Raw genomic sequence first — 19734 nt, 5'->3', positions numbered from 1 at the left:
TGTTTGGAGAGATGGGGGATGCCCCCTCAAATGGGTAATTAATAACAAAAAGCAACAGATACTAAATGCCAAGTGCAGGATTCAGGCAGCTCACAAAGGAAAGGCCATCATAGCAAGGGATGATGGTGGGAGTTCTTAGAGGAAGGTGAACCTGGAGTTAGTTTAGTTTAGTTTTGTTTGTTTGTTTTTAAAGATTTTATTTATTTATTTGGCAGGCAGAGAGCCAGGCAGGGGGGCGGGGGGTGGGGAGCAGGCTCCCTGCTGAGCAGAAAGCCTGATGCGGGGCTCGATCCCAGGACCCTGAGACCATGACCTGAGCCCAAGGCAGAGGCTTTAACCCACTGAACCACCCAGAAGCCCCCTGGAGCTAGTTTTGAAGAAAGGGTAAGATTTAGACAAATCAAGGAGTGGGACGGGAATCCTAGACAGAATGGGTAGTGTGAATTAGGCTTGGGAAGTAGGGTATTTACAGTGTTTGGGGGACAATGAATGGACTACTGAAACTTGATCGGGTTCCTGGTTTCCATAAGGGAATAACAGGGGGTAAGTTTGGAGAGGCAGGTAGAGGGTATTGAATGGACCCTATCCTGAAAACAGTGGGGAGCCTTCGAAGACTGTGGAGCAGACAGTGAAGCATACACAAAAGCATACATTAGATTAATGTGGTGGGTTTGTGAGTAAGAACAGTAGAAAGGGAGACCGAGAGGAAGCTCAACTGAACTGTTCCCTGGGACAGAGAATAGAAAAGGCAGTTATGAGATCAAACATCCTATCCGTTGTCTGTTTTTCCCCCTTCTTGTGCATACATTTGACACTCAGTAAATGCTGGGCACATTTATTTGTGAGTTTTAGCTGTTCTTTTCCGTACATGCTCAGGATATCATTTTTTAGACTGATGGATTCAGGAAATCCTAATGGGAATTTTTTCCCCCAAACTTTTTAAATGTTTGAATTTTGTTTCTAAATCTGGCTAACAGGGAGAAGGCACGGATTTAGATTTGATAAAATCGTGTCTGAACTCTGTAAAACAGAGGTGAAGCGGATTCAGGAGGTTTCTGACTTGTAAGTTGAAGGAAAATTGATTTAAATACTGGGTATTTCACCGGCTTTGGTCTGTTTAAATAAAAAAAAAATCCTTTTTTTCTCTCCTTCCTCCAAAACCATGCCTCCATTTACAATTGCTGTCTTTACTGAGGATTTGCTAAGTGCCGGGCCCCATGTCCCCTGCCGCGCATGCTTTTGTGTCTTTGTTTTCGGCTGTGAGTAAGTGACCACCTAGGCTTCTGAAGCTTGGAGGTCGAGCCAGGATTTGACTCCAGAGCCTACTGCCTCCCACCTGTTCCCATCATTCCCGCATCAGACTTAAGACTGGTAAAGACCTCTCCAAATGCATTTGGGGCCTCTATTCCCAAGTTAAAAATAAGGCCACGGTGTCTCTTAATATGGATGAAGATTAATGATCTTCTCTTGACGGTTCAGTGAGTCCAGGATTTACACAGTGAAAGAGAGGCCCGGCATTGGTGTTTTCGAAATGTGTCCTACAGGCTGCTGTTTTAGTTACTGGGCACTGCCGTGCTGTTGCTGGTGGCTGAGTACAGACAGTTAACAGTAGAGCCGGGCCTCCGTGAAGAGGCGTTTCTCTGGCCGTGGAAGCTGAGATGACCCAGTCCAGTGGAAAGAGGGTTCTTCTAATGTAGGCAGCTGACAGGAGGAAAAAATACCAACTCCAGAGCTCTGGGTGGCTTTATAGTCTTCCCAGGGGCTGAGAAAGGCTTCCCTGTGGCCTTGGCAACAACAGAGGGAATCCCAGTGGATCAAGTCGTGGCTCTCTCATTCATTTTTGGAACCGCGCTCTGGTGGTCAGCTCACCCCTGCTCCTTGGTCTGCACCAGGGTCATGCTTTCCGTGGGATAGGGTACCGGGAAGTCAGGCTCTTTGAGCAGCCAGTGACTAGAAGATCAAAATGGGGCTGCTTTACTTTGAATTGAAATGACCCTGGTCTCAGAACTGGCTCTGATTGTACGGGCAGCTTAAAACCCCTTGTGTATAGTTGGTTAATAATGATTTTCCTCTCTTAGGATGGAGGATCTTCCTGGTGTTTTTTTTTTTTTTTTTTTTTAAAGATTTTATTTATTTATTTGACAGACAGAGATCACAAGAAGGCAGAGAGGCAGACAGAGAGAGAGAGGAGGAAGCAGGCTCCCTGGGGAGCAGAGAGCCTGATGCAGGGCTCGATCCCAAGATCCTGGGATCATGACCTGAGCCAAAGGCAGAGGCTTTAACCCACTGAGCCACCCAGGCACCCCTTGCTGGTGTTTTTAACACCAGCCAGGAGTATAGGGTCCCAGACCCCCTACGTACAGTCCAATGGTAAACACAGGTGATGGGGTGAGATGTTGTTATTAGCGATCATAAATATCTCTGGTTTCTCATTAACCTGGAAGGCAGCTGCTTCTAATCCTGAGAGCTGGCTCAGGTCGTGGCTGCCTAACATAAAGCCCGCCGGAATCTGATACTGTTATTTCCGATCAAAATGCTCGGGGTTTAGCATTCCTTCAGTCCAGCTGTGATAAACTGTTGCCTTCAGCTCTGGTTCTGTTTTTAATTTGACTAGAAAGTTTTTGTTCGGTCTATTTAGTATCATTGAAGGGTAAACAGCGTGGAAAGCACAAGCTTATATAAAGAAATGTTTTCCCAGCCTCGGATTTACTTCTCTGGTCTCTAGGAGGAAGCTGGCCAAGCCAGAGGCTCTTCTCTCTCCCCTCTCCCCTCCCCTCCTCTCTTCTCGTGTCTTCCCTTCCCTTCCCTTCCCTTCCCTTCCCTTCCTTTCCCTTCCCTTCCCTTCCCTTCCTTCTCTTCTCTTCCCTTCCCTTCTCGCCACTGTGGGCTCAGGGTAAGGAGGATCTGGTTCAGAATTTTCTCAAGTCATCGGGCCAGTCCTAGGGATCACTGTATTGAGCAGAGCTAAAACATTTCTGGTTTACGGTGAAACCCAGCCTTGGGAACATTGTCCATCACTCCAGACGGTATTCCTTATATAAGGCTCCATGTAGTGGATTTATTTTAGAGTTTTCTGTCAGACTGTCCTTATTGAAGAAGTGAAAGAAGCCTCTCCTGCTTGCTAAAATGCCTGGTTTGCAAAAAAGTCAGGAAAAATGGACGGCCTAGTCCCAGCAACTGTATAGTTTTATGGTTGCGCACTTGTTCCTTCCTGTTGTTCACTCTGATTTATTTTGTACTCTGATTTATTTTGAGGGGATGTAAGGGAGTATTAATAATGACTTTCGTTTTATTTTGTTTTTGGGGGGTTTGGGGGAGCACCATCATTTGCCTAGGACTCTCCAGGGAGGTTTTTTGTTGTTGTTGTTTTTTTAAGATTTTATTTATTTGTCAGAGAGAGAGAGAGCACAAGCAGAGGGAGAGCCAGGCAGAGGGAGAAGCAGGCTCCCTACTGAGCAAGGATCCCGATGCAGGACTCGATCCCAACATCATGACCTGAGCCAAAGGCAGATGCTTAACCCACTGAGCCACCCAGGTGTCCCTCCAGGGAGGTCTTGAACCTGAGGAGACCTCTGGGATGCTGCCCCCTGAGTCTTCCTCTGCACTGGGAGGCCTATTTCCTGGCAGGACCCAGATTTTCCACTCAGTGGCACCGAGGGAGGGAGACTTCGGCCACTGGCTGCTGCTTTGAGTCACAGGGATTTCCCTGAACCCCTCCCAGTCTGGGCCCAGTGCCGCGTGGCCCCTTGGTGGTCCTTGAGTCCCTCCCTGGAGCTTGTCTGCCTCGCTCCACTGTGGAAGTCCCCTCCTTCACTGAGAGACCCGGGTCTTCCATGTTTGCTGGGAGGCAGAAAATGATTGAATGATTTTCGGCCAGAAAGCCTGGGTTAGAATCCCCAAGCTGCTTCCAGCATTCCTGAACCTCCCACCTGGGAAAGGGGTGATAACATCTGCCTTGGAGAGTGGCAGGAGGACTGACGGGCCCAGACATGCGTAGGACGCTGGCGTCACCCTGGGCACGTCACCAGGGGCTTTGATTCTTGATGTTTCCCTCCTTGGCCCTCGGGCCTGGAGCACAGCTGCAGAAACCAGCACCCGACCCCCGTGGGACTGCTCCCTGTCTCCTCACTGCGGAGCAGATGCCGTGGACAGTCAGCTACAACCACACCCTCGTCTCTGCTCTGCTGCCCTTCTATGTCTTTTGGTATTTTTCAGCCTAATGCCTCACAGCGACTAAATTTCTAAATTTTTTTCTCTCTCCACAAGCCCATAGTTCTTCCTTATACCCCACTTCTGGGAAAATAATGTCCCTTTCCTTTGCTTCCTTCCCTCCCTCCCTCCCATGCGTCTGAGTTACAGGAGCCTACCCCCGCAAAGTCCTGTACTATGTTCTCTCTCTCAGAGGCTCAGAGAAAGTTCTGTCCCCTGCCCCCCCCCACCCCCGCCATGCTGACCCCAGCACTGGGCCTGTGTCCTGATCCTCCCCATACACTGTCTCCCTGGTCCGCTTCTTTCTTGTTACTGCCTAGCGTCTGTAACTTGCCCCTTCTCTGTGATTCTCGCCCTTGCCTATTAATAGGTGCCAGGCCCCACTATTGCCGTCCTCTTAGGGGCGCTCATGTCCCCAGCCTTCCAGTTGTGGCTGTCATCTCCTCGCCACTGGAGTTCGAGGAGAGGTGTTTACCTATCTCTTCGCACCCAGCACCGTCCCAGGTTCTGTACTCGGGTTCCCCTCTTTGCCGAGCCCTCCAGAGCTGACTTCTTGTCTGGCTCAGGAGCTTTCCCCCAGGCTTCCTTCTGCCTGACCTTCCTCAGTCCTTACCCTTCTTGGCTTGTGGGACAGGGCAGTGTCCTGGTTTCATCCCAGTCTCCCCTAATGGGAGATGGGCGGGGGGAGGGGTTGCTCCCCAGGGCACAGCTCTGGGGTTTCCTCATTCTTCATACAGTTCTCCTGGGGGAGCTCATCAGGCCCGTGGCTTCAGCTGGTGCCGCCTCGTGTCCTCACCTGTCTGCAGCCTCTCCTGGACTCTAGGGGTAGAAGGGGCTGGTATAGGACCTGTCTCCTCCGGGCGGGTAGGGTTGAGGACTAAGTGAACAGCACTGTAAAAATGCTCAAGACTTCCCTCAGTAAGTACAATCCAAGCTCGCTCTGGTCACCATGTAGTAACAGCCCCCGTGGGACTGCTCCCTGTCCCCTCGCTCTTAACCTGCCTATCCCTTGCCCCTCTATGTCTAGTCCAGTCCTTTTGGTTCTTCCAGCACCCTCTCCTCTTGCTTACTATTGCTCTGACTCACCAGTAGCCCTGGTCTGGGAAGCTGTGTTCCCTCTCTTGCCCCTTTCTCTAGCCTGCCTGAGCCTGGCCTCTCAGGTGGGTCACAACTGAGGGGTCCTTTCCCTGGCCCTCTACGCCTGTGCTGTGACCACTGCCATGCCCCCACGTATATGGGTCTTATTCTTTTGTCCCCCATGAGGCTACAGTGAGGGCAGGTCCTGTGCTGGTCTTTGTCAGTGTCCTAGGACTGATAACATTGGAGCAAAGGAATGAACCCATCCTGTCACCCATCCCGTCATTCCAAGACCAGTTCGGCCCCAACACGCACAGACATGCACGTCCTTTCCCGGGACACTCCTCGGTGTCTGGAGAGATGGGGTGGCTACTCCGGCTGGGGGATGGGGGCAGGGGCCTCTGGCTTCTGCAAGGGGAGAACCACAGGGCACCCACCAGAATGTGCTTTCACGGTGTGACCGGCCACCTCAAAGGGCCTTCTTAGGCTGATTCATTCAGGTGCCTTGTGTTAGAAATGAGTCTGCTTCCCGGACGTGAGGTGGCTGAGGTCACACACAGGTGACCTCAGAGCCCGAGGAGAAGCCAGGCCTCTGCTGCTCGGCTGGGTAATGACTTCCCATCAAAGTGACAGTTTAACCGTGTTCCCGGTGAAGGCCTGGCCTCCGCCCTTGGGGCATGAACCGAGCCCTTTCCCCCCACATGGCAGTCCCGTGGCCCAGGAGCACTGACGTCCTCCATGCTCCTGTGGGGTGTGTCAGCCGGTTTGGAGGCTGGACTCAGAGTGGGGTTGTGAGCCCGCATTCGTTAGCTGTGGACTTTGTGCTCATGTGGCAGTTATTGGAATATTCCAGCACCTTTGTAATAGCTGCTTCTCAGGGGCTCTGGGGCCAGACAGGGTGGGAGGTGGGCCTTGGATGGAATTCTCCGTGCTCTGCCGGTTGACCCGTAGCATTGCTGGCATTTTTACCCTGTTGCTTACTTATAAGGGTGCCTTAAGGAGATTGCCTTCTTCCCAGGTCTTGGTTTTTTTGTGACCACTTTATTTAAACCCTTGATCTGTTTGAAGCCTTTTCACCAAGCTGGTCCAGAGAGCTGAAGCCTTTGCACCAAGTTGGTCCAGAGAGCCAGGGCAGGCAGAGTAGTGGGTTGTGAGTAGGCTTGGTCTGGGTTCTAGTCCTGCTTTCTCTGGTCATGCGTATCACTGCCCCTGGCGTCAGTGTCCCTGCTATAGAATTCTGAATCCCCCTGACTTAGAAGTCTGACAGTCAGAAATGCAAAAATGCTCACTTTTTTTTTATGTTGGCCACACGGGGACTCCATTACCTGTGGGCAGTGGCCCAGCCTCCTCTAAGTCCAAACCCCACCCATCACCAGCTTTGTTCCTCAGCCCTCCCTGTAACCCACTCTGGGCCACGCACATCGTGCTGCCTTTCATTCCATGCATGCACCATGGCAGGGATAGTGAGGGATGGGAGCAGATGCAAGCATGGCCCAGCATGGCTGTGTTCCCTCTTATTCTCTCATTAGCCACCACCACCCCCGCCTCCCAGCTCCCACCCCAGGCAGAAGGCAGGGGAGGGCTGGGCTTTTCCTTTACTCAAGGGCTCGTACAGGTGGTGAAAATGCAAGTGGAGACCAGGCTGGTGAGACTATCACAGGTGCACTGTAGGCATCCAAGGACTGTCATGGGTGCACCTCTTAACCCAGGCTTATCTTATGAAGGAAGGGGTGGTTTTATTTTGCTGCTTCACCCCATTCAGTTCTCCCGGCTTCTTCAGGCTGCCCTCTGCTGGACAGTCCTGGGAACAGGGTCTGAGGCTCCAGTCACTGCTGCCCAGAAAGCCCTGGGGGATTAGGAAACAGAGGCAGGCCGCGGGATTTCTTTCTGGGGACTGCTCCCCTAGGCCCGTGTCCTGTTAACATAGACGAAATCCTTTGTAACGCTCAGCCCTTGCCAGGTCACCTGCAGCTGCCCGGTGTTCCTGTGGACTTTTGTTTCCAGCCCACGAAGGGAGCAGTCTAGCAGCATCTGAGATATGCTAAGGGTAGAAGAATTTCCTGAAGTTTGAACGTGTCTTGCAGCAGTCAGGAACTCAGAGGAGTAGCTAGCTCCCCCTCTTCCTAGCTGCGTACATCTCGGGCAGGTTGGATCGCTGACTCATCCCCGGATGAATGATTCTGGACGCTCAATTTTAGCACCGGACATCCTATGCCCTGAGAACATCATCCGAGCCGGGCGAGCTGGCCGGGGTGGTTGGGCACCGTGCAAGCTGATGAGCTTTTCTAAGCCCCAGTGCCATCTGCAGAGGGAGGATTACCTACTTCCCGGTGTTGCTGTGGGGACTGTGGGGACAATGATGGTACTTGTGGAGTGCGAAGCAGGTGAATCCACTTTTCTGGAGCTGTCTTCGCACAGTGCCATGATTGGAGTGGCCTAGAACAGAAATGTACTATCTCACAGCTCTAGAGCCCCAGAGTCTGAAATCAAAGTGTCAGCAGAGCCGTGCTCCCCTTGGACCTGTAGGAGAATTCTCTCATGCTTCTTCCGTGCTTCTGGAAGCTTTCTGGCTCTTTGGCAGTCCCTGACGATAGATGGCTCCCTCCGGTCCTCTGTCCTCACGTGGCATTCTCTCCGTGTCCCTCTTCAAGGGGCTAACTTTTCTGGGTGCATGTCTGTCCCTCAGTCCAAATTTCCCCTTTTTATAAGGTCTCTGGTCATACTGGATTAAGGCCTACCCTAATGACCTCATTTGAACTCGGTTTTCCAAATAAGGGACCTATTTCCAAATAAGGTCATATCTTAGGGACTAGGAGGTAGACTTCAGTATGTTTCTTTGGAAGGGGGCACACCATTCAGCCCATAACAGCAGGGTTTGTTATGACCGTTACTGTCATTTGTGTCCTTGTCTTTGCAATCATCATGAAACCAAGAGTTTCTAAGCAACAGCTCCTGCCCCAAGAGGAGGTGGCATGATGAAGAGAAGCTAGCTTGGTGGTTGGAATTCAGTCCCCTGGATGCAGAGACAGCAGAGACAGCCCCTCTAACTGCGGGGCTTTGTTCTCCTTGGTGCAGGTGGAGCAGATGAGGGCCGAGCTCCTGCAGGAGAGAGCCATCAAGCAGGACTTGGAGTGTGACAAGATTTCCCTGGAGAGGCAGGTAAGGCTGGTCTTGGATTAGACCCCCCCTCCCTCGGTGGGGTCTCCTTTGCATGGCACCCCAAGAACTCTGGGGCCTAACTCACCTGAGAGGTGGAGGTGTTCTGAAGACCTTTTCCAGAGAGGTATTCCCAGGAATATTAAATCTGCTTGGAGACTGAGCAGCTAGTGGGGGAGGACTTGCAGGTGGCGTCTTCTAGATCCTGAGAACCTAGATTTGACATAAAGGGAGTGAAAAAGAGCCATGAGTTGCCAAAAGAGCTTCCTGGAATCGTTTCTTTTACATGCTATTCAAGTAAACTCTTTACCAAGATCATATATGATATTGGCGCAGGAGCTGGTTTCTCCTGCCATCCCCACCTCCCACATACGTTTATACAAAAACAAGGCCACGCCTGTTGGCCTGACATCCAGGAGCCCTACGGCAGCCAAAGATTTCACTTGGGCTCACAAGGGAATGTGGTAGAATCTCTTCTAGCCTGCCAGGAGCCGACGCAAGGCCTTTCCCTGGAGACGTGCCTGGCTTCCCCGGGGTGCCCCAGGGCCAGGCTTCCTGGGTGGGGGCCGCGGTCCTGGCAGTGGCTGACTGTGGGCGCACCCCAGCCCGCACTACCCTGCATGGAGAGCGTGGGAGACGCATGAACCCTCACAGCACCCCTGTCTGATTCCAGAACAAGGACTTAAAGAGCCGGATTCTCCACCTGGAAGGTTCCTACCGGTCCAACAAAGAGGGGCTGGTGGTGCAGATGGAGGCCAGGATCGCTGAGCTGGAGGACCGTCTGGAGAGCGAGGAGAGGTGAGACTGGCCGGCCGAGGTGCAGAGGCCTGGTGGGCAGTGGTGGTCTCACGGCACAGTGCGTTCCCGTTTGTGTCTCTTCCTGTCCTCATGAGACTTCCTCTGAGGAAGGTAGAGCAAGACAATAGACGAGACAAGCAAGACCCAACCCAGTAAGCACTGGGAAGGTAGGCGGCTGAGTATTGGCCAGCAGACTACAGCGCAGGCCTCCCATGCCTGAGCCCCCAGCTTCCGCTCTGTGCTGGCTGTTTCTCTCCACCCATCAGCACACCAGGCTGCCTCATTGGCTACTGAGTTGGAGCTGGAGTAGAGGCAGGGGGTCGACTTTGCCCCTGGGGCCAGAGGTTTGGGAGCAGAGGCCCAGTGCTGGCTCAGAAATGGGCAGGACCCCCATAGTGGGAGGAAGGCATCTGGGATCAGAGGGCTGCCCTCCTTTCCAGCAGATTCTCTGCAACCTAGCTCCAAGATCATAGCCTGAGGGCTGACACCGGCTTGAGCCTGGCTGGCCTCCGTTCTTACTCCTGGCCCCTCAGCTTCCTGGAAGGGGTGAGGTGTGTGTGCACAGAGCATTGTACATTATGTTCTTAATAGGACTTGGGGCTGGGCTGGAGCAGCCTGGAGCAGACCCACATTGCTCATGCTCCAGCAGTCGGGGAACCCCCGCCTTACAAAGTAAAGCTTGGGACTGGAAGAGCTCGGGGCAGTCCCCATCCCAGCTCTGCCTGTCGCTGGATCTGCAGCCTCAGGTCAGGCGCTCCCCTTTGTGGAGCCCCCATTCCCTCACCAGTCCAGGGAGCAGCCCTTCCCTCCCAGACTGACTGCCATGTGTCTCCAGCCCTAAGCCATGAGTTGACCAGGCCACCTGGCTGGAGCTTCCTTTCCTTCACAGTCTGGCCAGAGCCTCCTGGGGGGCTGGATGAGAGGGTCCTCGGTTGTGTTCCCCCTGCCCTTCCAGGGACCGGGCCAGTCTCCAGCTCAGCAACCGCCGGCTAGAGCGGAAGGTGAAGGAGCTGGTGTTGCAGGTGGATGATGAGCACTTGTCGCTGACCGACCAGAAGGACCAGGTGAGGCACCTCACGGTCAGATGAGACTTCCTGCCCCAGGCAGGCGGGCGGTAGAGCTGTGGAGGCCGGTCCTGTCCTCCCCTCTCCCCAGGCACATCGTGGAACAAGGGGGCCTTTCCAGCCTACTTTAGCAGGCTGGGGGTTCAGCAAACTGAGCCCCGGAGCCAAGGCGTTGCTCCCTTGCTGTCCCGCGGTCGCCTGGGGAGACATGGCTGGACTGCGGGCCCCTCTGTGCCGGGCTCTCCCCGCCCCCGCCGCACTCAGCCTGCCGGCTCTCCCCGTGCAGCTGAGCCTGCGCCTGAAAGCCATGAAGCGACAAGTGGAGGAGGCGGAGGAGGAGATCGACAGGCTGGAAAGTTCTAAGAAGAAGCTGCAGAGGGAGCTGGAGGAGCAGATGGACGTGAACGAGCAGCTGCAGGGGCAGCTCCACGCCATGAAGAAGGACCTGAGGTGGGTGAGAGCTTCGGCCCCACGGTCCCCCGACCCCGAGGCGAGTGTGGTGCTGTCCAGGCGTGCTCACGGCTGCCGTGGGATGCCGGCTGCGGCCCCCTCGCCTGTGTCATCCCCATCCCAGTCCCCTGCTGTCAGCCAGGCAGGTTCCATCCCGCTTATCCATAAAGGGAAACTGGGGCTCAGAGCAGGAGGCCTAGCCCCCAGCACCCTGGTCCCCTAGACTAGCCCTTAGGAGTCCTGCTTTTAGGGAGAAACATGATACAGTTTAGCTTCCTATCCTTGTGAGGGCTAGATGGTCTCAGCAAAGACAGAACTGCCTCTGATACTCCCCTGCCATGATCGGAAGGGGTGTGGGGTGGGGGTCCCTTTACCAACCCCAGGGTCACTGGGGTACCGGGTGAGTTTCGGTTCATGCTCCTGCAAAGAGCTGAGCCTTTCTTGGAGGCTGACTATGGTTAGCCTTGGAAATGGGCAGAACACCCCAGCCCGTTGAGAATCCAAAAATGGGGCCTGTCCATCAAGACCGTGGCCCCAGGTCTGGCATTAGGGTGCACCATTTAAGGGGGCACCCAAAATTTCAGTAATCAAGGTAGATAATTAATGCACTACTGTAAAACGTGAATGCAAACAACCCACAGTAAACTAGCTATCAACGTTTTTAATTAAGACAGGATCAGTAACAGCACCCCAATGAGACATACCGTAGCTTGAGGTGAAAGGAAAAACCAGGACTGCTGAACTTGTCCCAGCTCTGTCCAGCCCTCCCTGCAACACCAGCCGCCCGTGGGCTGTTTGCTCCCTGTCGCTGGAGGAATGCTTGGGAACAGACAGGTTCCCGTGCTTCTGTGCCATCCCAGCGGCGGGGACAGGGGGAGGGACAGGAGCCCCAGACCCTTCCTTCCTCCCCTGACCAGAGACAGGCTGCAGCCCAGGGCCGAGCCACGTGCCTCCTGTTGTTTCAGCAGACTTAAGAAGCTGCCGAGCAAGGTGCTGGACGACACGGACGATGATGACCTCAGTACGGACGGGGGGAGCCTCCATGAGGCGCCGCTGAGCTACACCTTCCCCAAGGACAGCACTGCCATCAGCCAGATCTGAGGCCCCTCCCGGGGCTGCGGCGGCCACCAGTCATGCCTTGCGGGGCCCAGCAGCCAGCCGCCCGCAGCAGGGAGCAGGAGAGGCAGCGTCTACGCAGGGCGGACCCCGGAGACCCCCGCGCCTCCTCCTCACAGAACAGGCTGACTCTTCCACGTTGCATCCCTCCCGGGGTCTCTGAGTGGTGGCACACCTCTCCTCGGCCGGACAGCTAGCAGTTTAAATGCTGATGCACAAGGCATAGGAGCCACCACTCACTGTGGGGTTTGGAGGCTCTAATTCGGCAGGAGGGAGCTCAGGTTCTGCATAGCTGTCTGCCTTACCGTTTGTAGTGGTGCTCCTGCCCCCTCCTCCCTCCCTGGCTGAGGGAAAGGGCCCAAAATGCTAACTGTTATCAAATAGCCATTGTGCGGGGGAGGAGATGATGTATAGACTGTACATATTTGAATACAGATTCTCCTGGGCTGCTGCTGTTTCCACTGTGGAATGTTCCAGAAGCTTCGTGGGGCAGCTTGTTTGTAAACTCCACACATCTGTCTTACTATTTTTTAAAAACATGGAGCTACTAGATTTTAAGTATTAAGATGCAGAGATGAGAGAGGGTAGAACACCAAGACTACTTTTGACATCAGAGAAAAGGGATTGTCATAGTGATAAGGGATAATTAATCCGGAGAAGAGAAATTCAAGTGGTGTTGGTGAACAACTTACAGAAGGAGAGAAAGTCAGAAGTCACTGGTCTCTGTGGCCTGCTTACTAATTTTATCTAGAATGATGTTACAATTTCTGAACCATGCTGAGACCAATTCCCAGTCACCAACTGCAATTTCTTTGCCACAGTTGGGGCGGGGAGACTTGTAAGTCAGGTTTTGACAGATGATGTGGTTTCCAGAGGGTTGGGGTCCTTCTGTCATTTCTTATTGGTCCTTTCCTCTCCACCCACGTCAGGCCTTCGGTGGCTGCTGGGTGTGGAGTGGGAAGGTGTGAGGAAGAGGCGGGTGGCCTCCAGGAAGGTCATGGGAGAGGGAGGAGAGGAGGTAAGCAGGCGTGTGCGCCTGTGGGGAAGCAGGGAGAGAGGGAAGTTTGTGAAAGCTGGGGGATGTGTAGACAAGGGGCGGACTGAGCCGGATCTTGAGTTTATGTCAGGAAAGTGAGGGGGATAAAGCTAGACAGGAGGTGTGTCTGTGCAGACTGGAAGGCTCCCCCTGACTTCCTGGGACAGAGGGACATGGGCCAGCACCAGGCACGAAGTAAGCGGGGTTCGGTGAGTTCTGGGGCGAGGCCACATTGCTGGGGCAGCATCACAGGGAGGGAGGAATTGGAAACTTGCAGTCTTGCCTGGCCTTCCTGGTGTCACTGCCCACTGTGACCGGTCCCAGGGATGCCCAGAGACCAAGTCCAGGCACAGGCAGGCCCCCACAGGTCAGGGCCTGGGTAGAGTGGACAGTTGAATAGGGCCATGGCCCGCGAGAGAACCACATAGGATGTACATGTATACAGGGGCAGAGAGGATTGTGTTCAGTTGGGTCAGCAGTGTCCCCAGGTGTCCTAAGAGATGGCAAGCCCATGGACCAGAGAACTCCATGACAGTTACCAGAGGAGCAGGGAGCCCTACCTACCCCAGGTCACAGAGCCCACTGAATAGGATTCAGAGTGATCAGAGTGATTGCCTGCTTTAAGGGCTGGTGTCACCACCCCCTTCCCCAACAGGCGGGGCTCCTGGAGCCTGGACAGCCAAGCCCTCCTCCTCCTCTGCTGGCTCGGAATGAACCTTGCCTCTGCTTACTCATTTGAGGCGTGGAGAGATTTGTCCCTTTTGCCATTCATTCATAGAGCCAGTAATTATTGGGCATCCACCATGTGTCAGTCACAGTCCTTGGCACCGGGAACACAGCCGTGAATACAACAGACCCAGATCCCCTCCTAGAGTGCAGAACCATAGTCATACAAAGGGGCACAGAGGCCGAGCCCCTCCATACCCAGCCCTGGAGCCCCTCTGTCCTCTTGGGGACACAACAGGCCTGACTCACTGGAATTCCCAGGGAGTTCTCCAAAACTCAATATATTCCTGATTTCCCTGCTGCTTCCACTGTTATTAGCTGTTTGCTAAGAGGTCTGCCTAAAAATGCCTCAGCCCATTTGTAACTACAGGTGGGAGCAGAGAAGGTCAGAGGTGAAAGAACTTTAGGGGGCAAGTGTCTCTCTGGGGTTTGTGAGAAAGTCACTGTTCCTGGCCAGTTTTTGTGGTTACCGGGAGGCTGGCTGCAAGAAGCAAAGGTATGCGTGGAAAGAGAACAGAGATCCCTGTGAAAAAGCCTTGCATCCTCATGGCCAAAGATGGGCCGTTGTAAATGTTAACCCAGGCGACACTCTACATGGGCATGGCGCTGGCGGTGAGGCATGCAGTGTAATGGGGTGGGAAGAACAGGCAGCTGGGGCTTGAGATATTTTCAAGTCCTCACTCCCCTTGCCCCGGTGACCTTGACAGGGGTGACCTTGATGGGGCATGTGCTCTCAGTGCCCAAGATCGTCTAGGATAAATGAGAACTGTGGTGCAAGGTCCTTTCCAACTCTGACATGCTCTTATTCTTTGATTTTATTATATACTCCTTCCTCCCTCTCCCGTTTATTGCTTTAAGAACTAACCCTACTTAATATTTTCTTTAGCTAGCTTAAAAAGAAAAGAAAATATTTTATTTAATAAACCAATATGTGGCCAAATGCAATGCCGAGGAGACAATCATCGTATATCTTTTTAATTTTTTTTTTTCCCTGATTTGGAGCATCCTTTGACAAAGGCAAGAAGCTTATTCTTTTGCACTTGGACTTTGGGGATGTTTGACTGCTTTGGGTTGTCATGGGGAAGAGATGGTTGTGGGCAGCTACCTCCATGTACGTGAACTGGATGAAGCAAGATTGCCTTTCAATAAATGCTGTCACCCGACAGGAATCTTGACTCTGCCATTATTTTGACTCCCTTGTTTTCTCCAGAGCCCGGCGCCGGGTGCACCAAGAAACAGCCAAGGTGAATGGCCGGAGGCTGCTTGAGGAAGAGGCACGTGGTGGCATTTCATGCCCAGAACCGGTTTCTGAAATTAGAGGGGCGGGCGCGGATCCGTGGTAAACACTGGGAGAATTAACATGCCTGCAGATGGTGGTGTTCCGAGAAACCCGACCTGCCCATTTGCAGAAAAAGGCAACATGGGAAGTGTGTTCATAACTGAGGATAAACAAAACATGCCCTGTTTTTTCCTTGTTCCTAAACTCAAACGGGTCCTCCTGCCATCAGAGTTTACACTTGATCTCTCTTGATTGATAGCAGGCTGACAACAGGTACCGGGGTCCCCAGTTTACGGAAAGGGGTTCCTTCTCCATGAATGGGACCTACAGGGCTGGTTCTTTGTCCTCAGATAGATTCTCTGCCCTGCGGCCTGGAGGCCGATCCCTGCAGGCCCCAGGCTCCCTCCGTGACCTATGGCTGCTCTGTTGGGGGTCAGCCAGGAGCAGCACATAGGGGTTGGATATTTCTTTGTTATCAAAGAAACATTTTGTGCTTTGTGCAACATTTTTGGCTGTAGCTCCTACGGGGTCGGGGATGGGGGTTCCATCATGACTCCAGCTCCTACAGGACTTGGGTGACCCTATCTACTCCTTGTGCCTCTGGTCCTAAGTTGGTCCTGGCTTCCTGCTGCTGTTCCTCTGAGCCCCTCAAGGAGCCCTGGTGTGTTCCCAGAACTGCCTGCTCTCTAGTACAGCTTTTCACTGAACTCTTTGGGCCCCTGCAAGGGGGTGCTGCTTCCTGCCCAGAGCTCTACCCACTGCCCCCTCGATGCCCCCAGCGATGTAAACATTCCACCCATCCCACCCACCCAGCCCTTGGCCCCTCTTACTCTGATTAGAGGGAGCGTCTCAGATATAAATGAGATTTTCTAATTTTAATAAGTCCTCAAAGATTTTGTATAGATGTTTGCTTTTTTCTTTAAGGTCAGATTTATTGAGGTATCATTTTATCATTTGTAGCAAGAAGTGTCCCTTTTGGTGTTATCTGCTTTTGAAACTACATTTATGCCCCTTGTCTTGGTCTATGTCTCCCCGCAGATATCCCCCAACCCACCCATCCAGGGTCCTCCTGGTGGGGATAGGAGACCCAAGGGGAGCCCAGAGCCAAAGGGAAAAGTCCTTCCAGGCCTGTGGCACCCTCGTCTGCATTCTCGACATTCCTTCCTTGAATGTGTTGATAGCAGCAGTGATCCTGTCTTTGTTGGTAGATAGTCATTAACCAGAAAGTTTTCCAAATTTTCACATGACAGAGGGAAATGACCTGACAGCCCATTCCTGGCAGGGGCTGAACAACCCCACAGGGAGGTGGTGTGCCAGGCTTTGCAGAGGGACCTGCACGCCTTGACCCTTCTCTCAGACCCGTTGAGCACAGGACGCTGAAAATCATCCCAGGCTTTCACGCCTGTCTCTGTGAGCAGCGCGATTTGAGCCCCATGCCAGGTTTATCGAGGCTGGAAACAATGTGCCAGCACGGTTCCAAATGACACAACAACACTACCCATTGTGCCGGGGGTGTTTGCAAAGTTTCCCACCGTGAGGAATCCCCCTTGGTCTCACAACAGATTGTCAGTGACTTCTTGGGTACGGGGAGCATGATTCCAGAGGTTTTCTGGGTAAACAGAATTAAACGCTTTCATGAGAAAGGCAGAAATTTGGGCAGGTAAGGAATCAGAGGCTTGGAGAAGCTGGGTGTTTTGGCTTAAGTCACATCTGGAGTGGGGAAGGCCCCCCTGGGAGCAGAACCTGCCAGCCCAGGCCAGCTGTTTGTTGTAGCAAGTACAAGGTTTAAGTCACAGTCTAGCACCTGTAGGAGCTTACAGTATAATTATCAAAATGGTGATTATTAAACTAAGTGGAAATTAGATTTAAATATTAAGCCCTTCATATGTTTATGACATTACCAAATTTGTCTATTTTTCCCATTTATAGTTCCTGACCCAGGGCACGTGGTTGGAGATGGAGCTGTCAGGTCCAGAGTCTGGGTCTGGTTCTGGGGCTCTCCAGGAAGCTCTGCTGTCCCTCCCCGACACTCACCGCCCTGGAGGACAGAGGTCTTTCATTAGCTCCTGACCCCTCAGGCCTCCTGATCTTTTCTCTTTCAGAGTCTCTTCAGGTGTGAGCTTCTCTGCAGCTCAGCCACCTGTTGCCTGTCCCCACTCAGCACAGCAGTTAGAGGCGGGTGGAAATCAAATCAGCCTTTGAAGTCACAGCGCTTATGGACAAGGCGAGTCACAGATTTTTTGCTCATGGACAAGGCGAGTCACAGATTTTTTGCTCATGGACAAGGCGAGTCACAGATTTTTAGCTGCTCGTCTAACCCAACTGTCTCTGGTGCCAGTTGCTGTTGCGTCTCTCATTTTACCTTCACCAACCGCTTGGTGTTGCGCTTGCCTTCGCTGCCTGGGCCCAGTCTGGGGTGGGATGGCTGCTCGAGGAGGTCGCTGGGCCTCGCCACTGTCTCGTTGCATGGAAAGTGTTCTTTCAGAAACATCAGCAAGTCCTGGAGTTTGGATGGTTCTCAGGGAACATTCATCTTCCCAACTCCAGGCTACTCTCTGGTGAGATCCTTCTAGAACCACATATAACAATAATCTTCATTGTAGAGTGTCCCTTCCATGTTAGTTTTACATTCAAAATCGCACTTGCGATCCAAAATCAACCGTTGTTCTCAACAGAACGCTCTCCACTGAGGTTACTGAGAAAACCCCTCCCCCCAGAACCGCGCATTGAAGAACGTCAGGTGGTTGGGTGGGAGACTGAAACCCCCCGGCTTGATGGTGGGCTGCCTTCCCGGAGGCGACAGCATAGTCTCTGTGGGCCCGGGAGGAGTGGTCCCAGTGGGAACGGGGCTCTGGATGCTTGCAAGTGGGCAGAGGCTGACTCTTGCCTGGGGAAGGGTGGAGTCTGCTGATCACAGTTAGGGTCCCCTGGCTGGCTCAGTCGGAAGAGCATGGGACTTCGGATCTCAGGGTCATGAGTACGATCCCCCACTCTGGGTCTAGAGACTCCCTAAATAAATAAATAAGTGTAAAAAAAATTCTTAGGGAGAAAAATGATAGCATAAACTCCAGTACAGTTAACATAGAGTGTTGTGTTAATATCAAGTGTACAATACAGTAATTCAACAATTCTACACACCACCATTTACCCTGGTGAGTGTGCTCTTAATCCCCTTCACCTGCTTTACCCATCCCCCCACCGACCTCCCTGGCAACCATCAGAGTTAAGAGTCTCCTTTGGTTTGTCTCCTTTTTTCTTTGTTCATTTCTTTTGTTTCTTAAGTTCCACATATGAGTGAAATTATGTGGTATTTGCCTTTCCCTGAGTGACTTATTTCACTTAGTGTTACACTCTAGATTCATCCATGTTGTCGCAAATGGCAAGATTTCATTCTTTCTGACGACTGAATAATACTGCGTTCTCTCTCTCTCTATCACTTCTTTATCCATTCATCTGTCGATGGACACTTGAGCTCTTTCTATAATTTGGCTATTATAAATAATGCTACAGTTAACCTAGGGGGGCATGTATCTTTGAATTGGTGTTTTCATATTCTTTGGGAAAATACCCAGTTGTGGAATTCTGGGATCGTATGGTAATTTTATTTTTAGTCCCGGGAGGAACCTCCATATTGTCTTCTACAATGGCTGTACCAGTTTGCATTCCCACCGACAGTGCATCAGAGTTCCTTTTTCTCCATATCCTTGCCAACACTTATTTCCTGTGTTATTTTATTTTAGCCAGTCTGACAGGTGTGAGATGATACCTTATTGTGGGTTTTTTTTTAAATAATTTATTCATTTATTTGACAGAGAGAGATCACAAGTAGGCAGAGAGGCAGGCAGAGAGAGAGAGAGGAGGAAGCAGGCTTCCCGCTGAGCAGAGAGCGCTGATCAAGCGGGGCTCGATCCCAGGACCCTGGGATCATGACCTGAGCCGAAGGCAGAGGCTTTAACCCTCTGAGCCACCCAGGCACCCCCTTATTGTGGTTTTGATTTGCATTTCCCTGATGATGAGTGATGTTGAATATCTTTTCATGTTTCTGTTGGCCATTTAAATGTCTTCTCTGGAGAAATGTCTGTTCATGTCTTCTGCCCATTTTTAACTGGATTATTTGGGGGGAGGTGTTGTGTGAGTTCTTTATATATTTTGAATATTAACCCTTTATCAGGTATGACATTTGTGAATATTTTCTTTCATTCAGTAGATTGTCTTTTAGTTTTGTTGATTGCTTCATTAGCTGTGCAGAAGCTTTTTATTTTGATGTAGTCCCAGTAGTTTTTGCTTTTGCTTCCCTTGCCTCAGGAGACAAATCTAGAAAAATGTTGCTATGGCTGAAGTCAGTGAAATTCCTGTCTATGCTCTCTTGTAGGATTTTTATGTTTTCAGACCTCACATTCAGGCCTTAATCCATTTTGAATTTATTTTTGTGTATGGTGGAAGAAAGCAGTCCGGTTTCATTCTTTGGCATGTAGCTGTCCAGTTTTCCCAATACCATTTATCAGAGAAGATTGTCTTTTTCCTACTGCATATTCTTGCCTCCTTTGTCAAAAATGCATTGACCGGGGCGCCTGGGTGGTTGAGCCTCTGCCTTTGGCTCAGGTCATGATCTCAGGGTCCTGGGATCAAGCCCGGCATTGGGCTCTTTCCTCGGTGGGGAGGAGCCCACTCCCCTCCACCGCCTGCCTCTCTGTTAAGTAAATAAATAAAATCTTAAAAAAAAAAAAAAAAAGAAAAGAAAATGCATTGACCATATAATTATGGATTTATTTCTGGGCTTTCTGTTCTGCTCCATTGAGGTATGCATCTGCTTTTGTGGCAAT

General features: G+C 51.9%; 1 protein-coding gene across 3 annotated transcripts in view; it reads left to right on the top strand.

The window, feature by feature from the left end:
- CGNL1 (cingulin like 1) overlaps positions 1-14807 on the top strand; it is a 162471-nt gene extending 147664 nt beyond the window's left edge. For 2 of the 3 annotated variants that reach the window (XM_044231610.1, XM_044231612.1), the window contains 5 exons: positions 8362-8445; positions 9116-9240; positions 10196-10304; positions 10591-10754; positions 11720-14807. In XM_044231610.1, coding sequence (XP_044087545.1) covers positions 8362-8445; positions 9116-9240; positions 10196-10304; positions 10591-10754; positions 11720-11855 — 618 coding nt within the window. In that variant the 3' untranslated portion in view covers positions 11856-14807. The remainder of the gene's footprint in view (positions 1-8361; positions 8446-9115; positions 9241-10195; positions 10305-10590; positions 10755-11719) is intronic. The other variant, XM_044231611.1, reaches the window with a different exon arrangement.
- The last annotated feature ends 4927 nt before the right edge of the window (positions 14808-19734 follow it).

Source organism: Neovison vison, chromosome 13 (assembly GCF_020171115.1).
Source record: "Neovison vison isolate M4711 chromosome 13, ASM_NN_V1, whole genome shotgun sequence".
NCBI classification, from domain to species: Eukaryota; Metazoa; Chordata; class Mammalia; order Carnivora; family Mustelidae; genus Neogale; species Neogale vison.
This window is presented reverse-complemented; position numbering and strand designations above follow the sequence as displayed.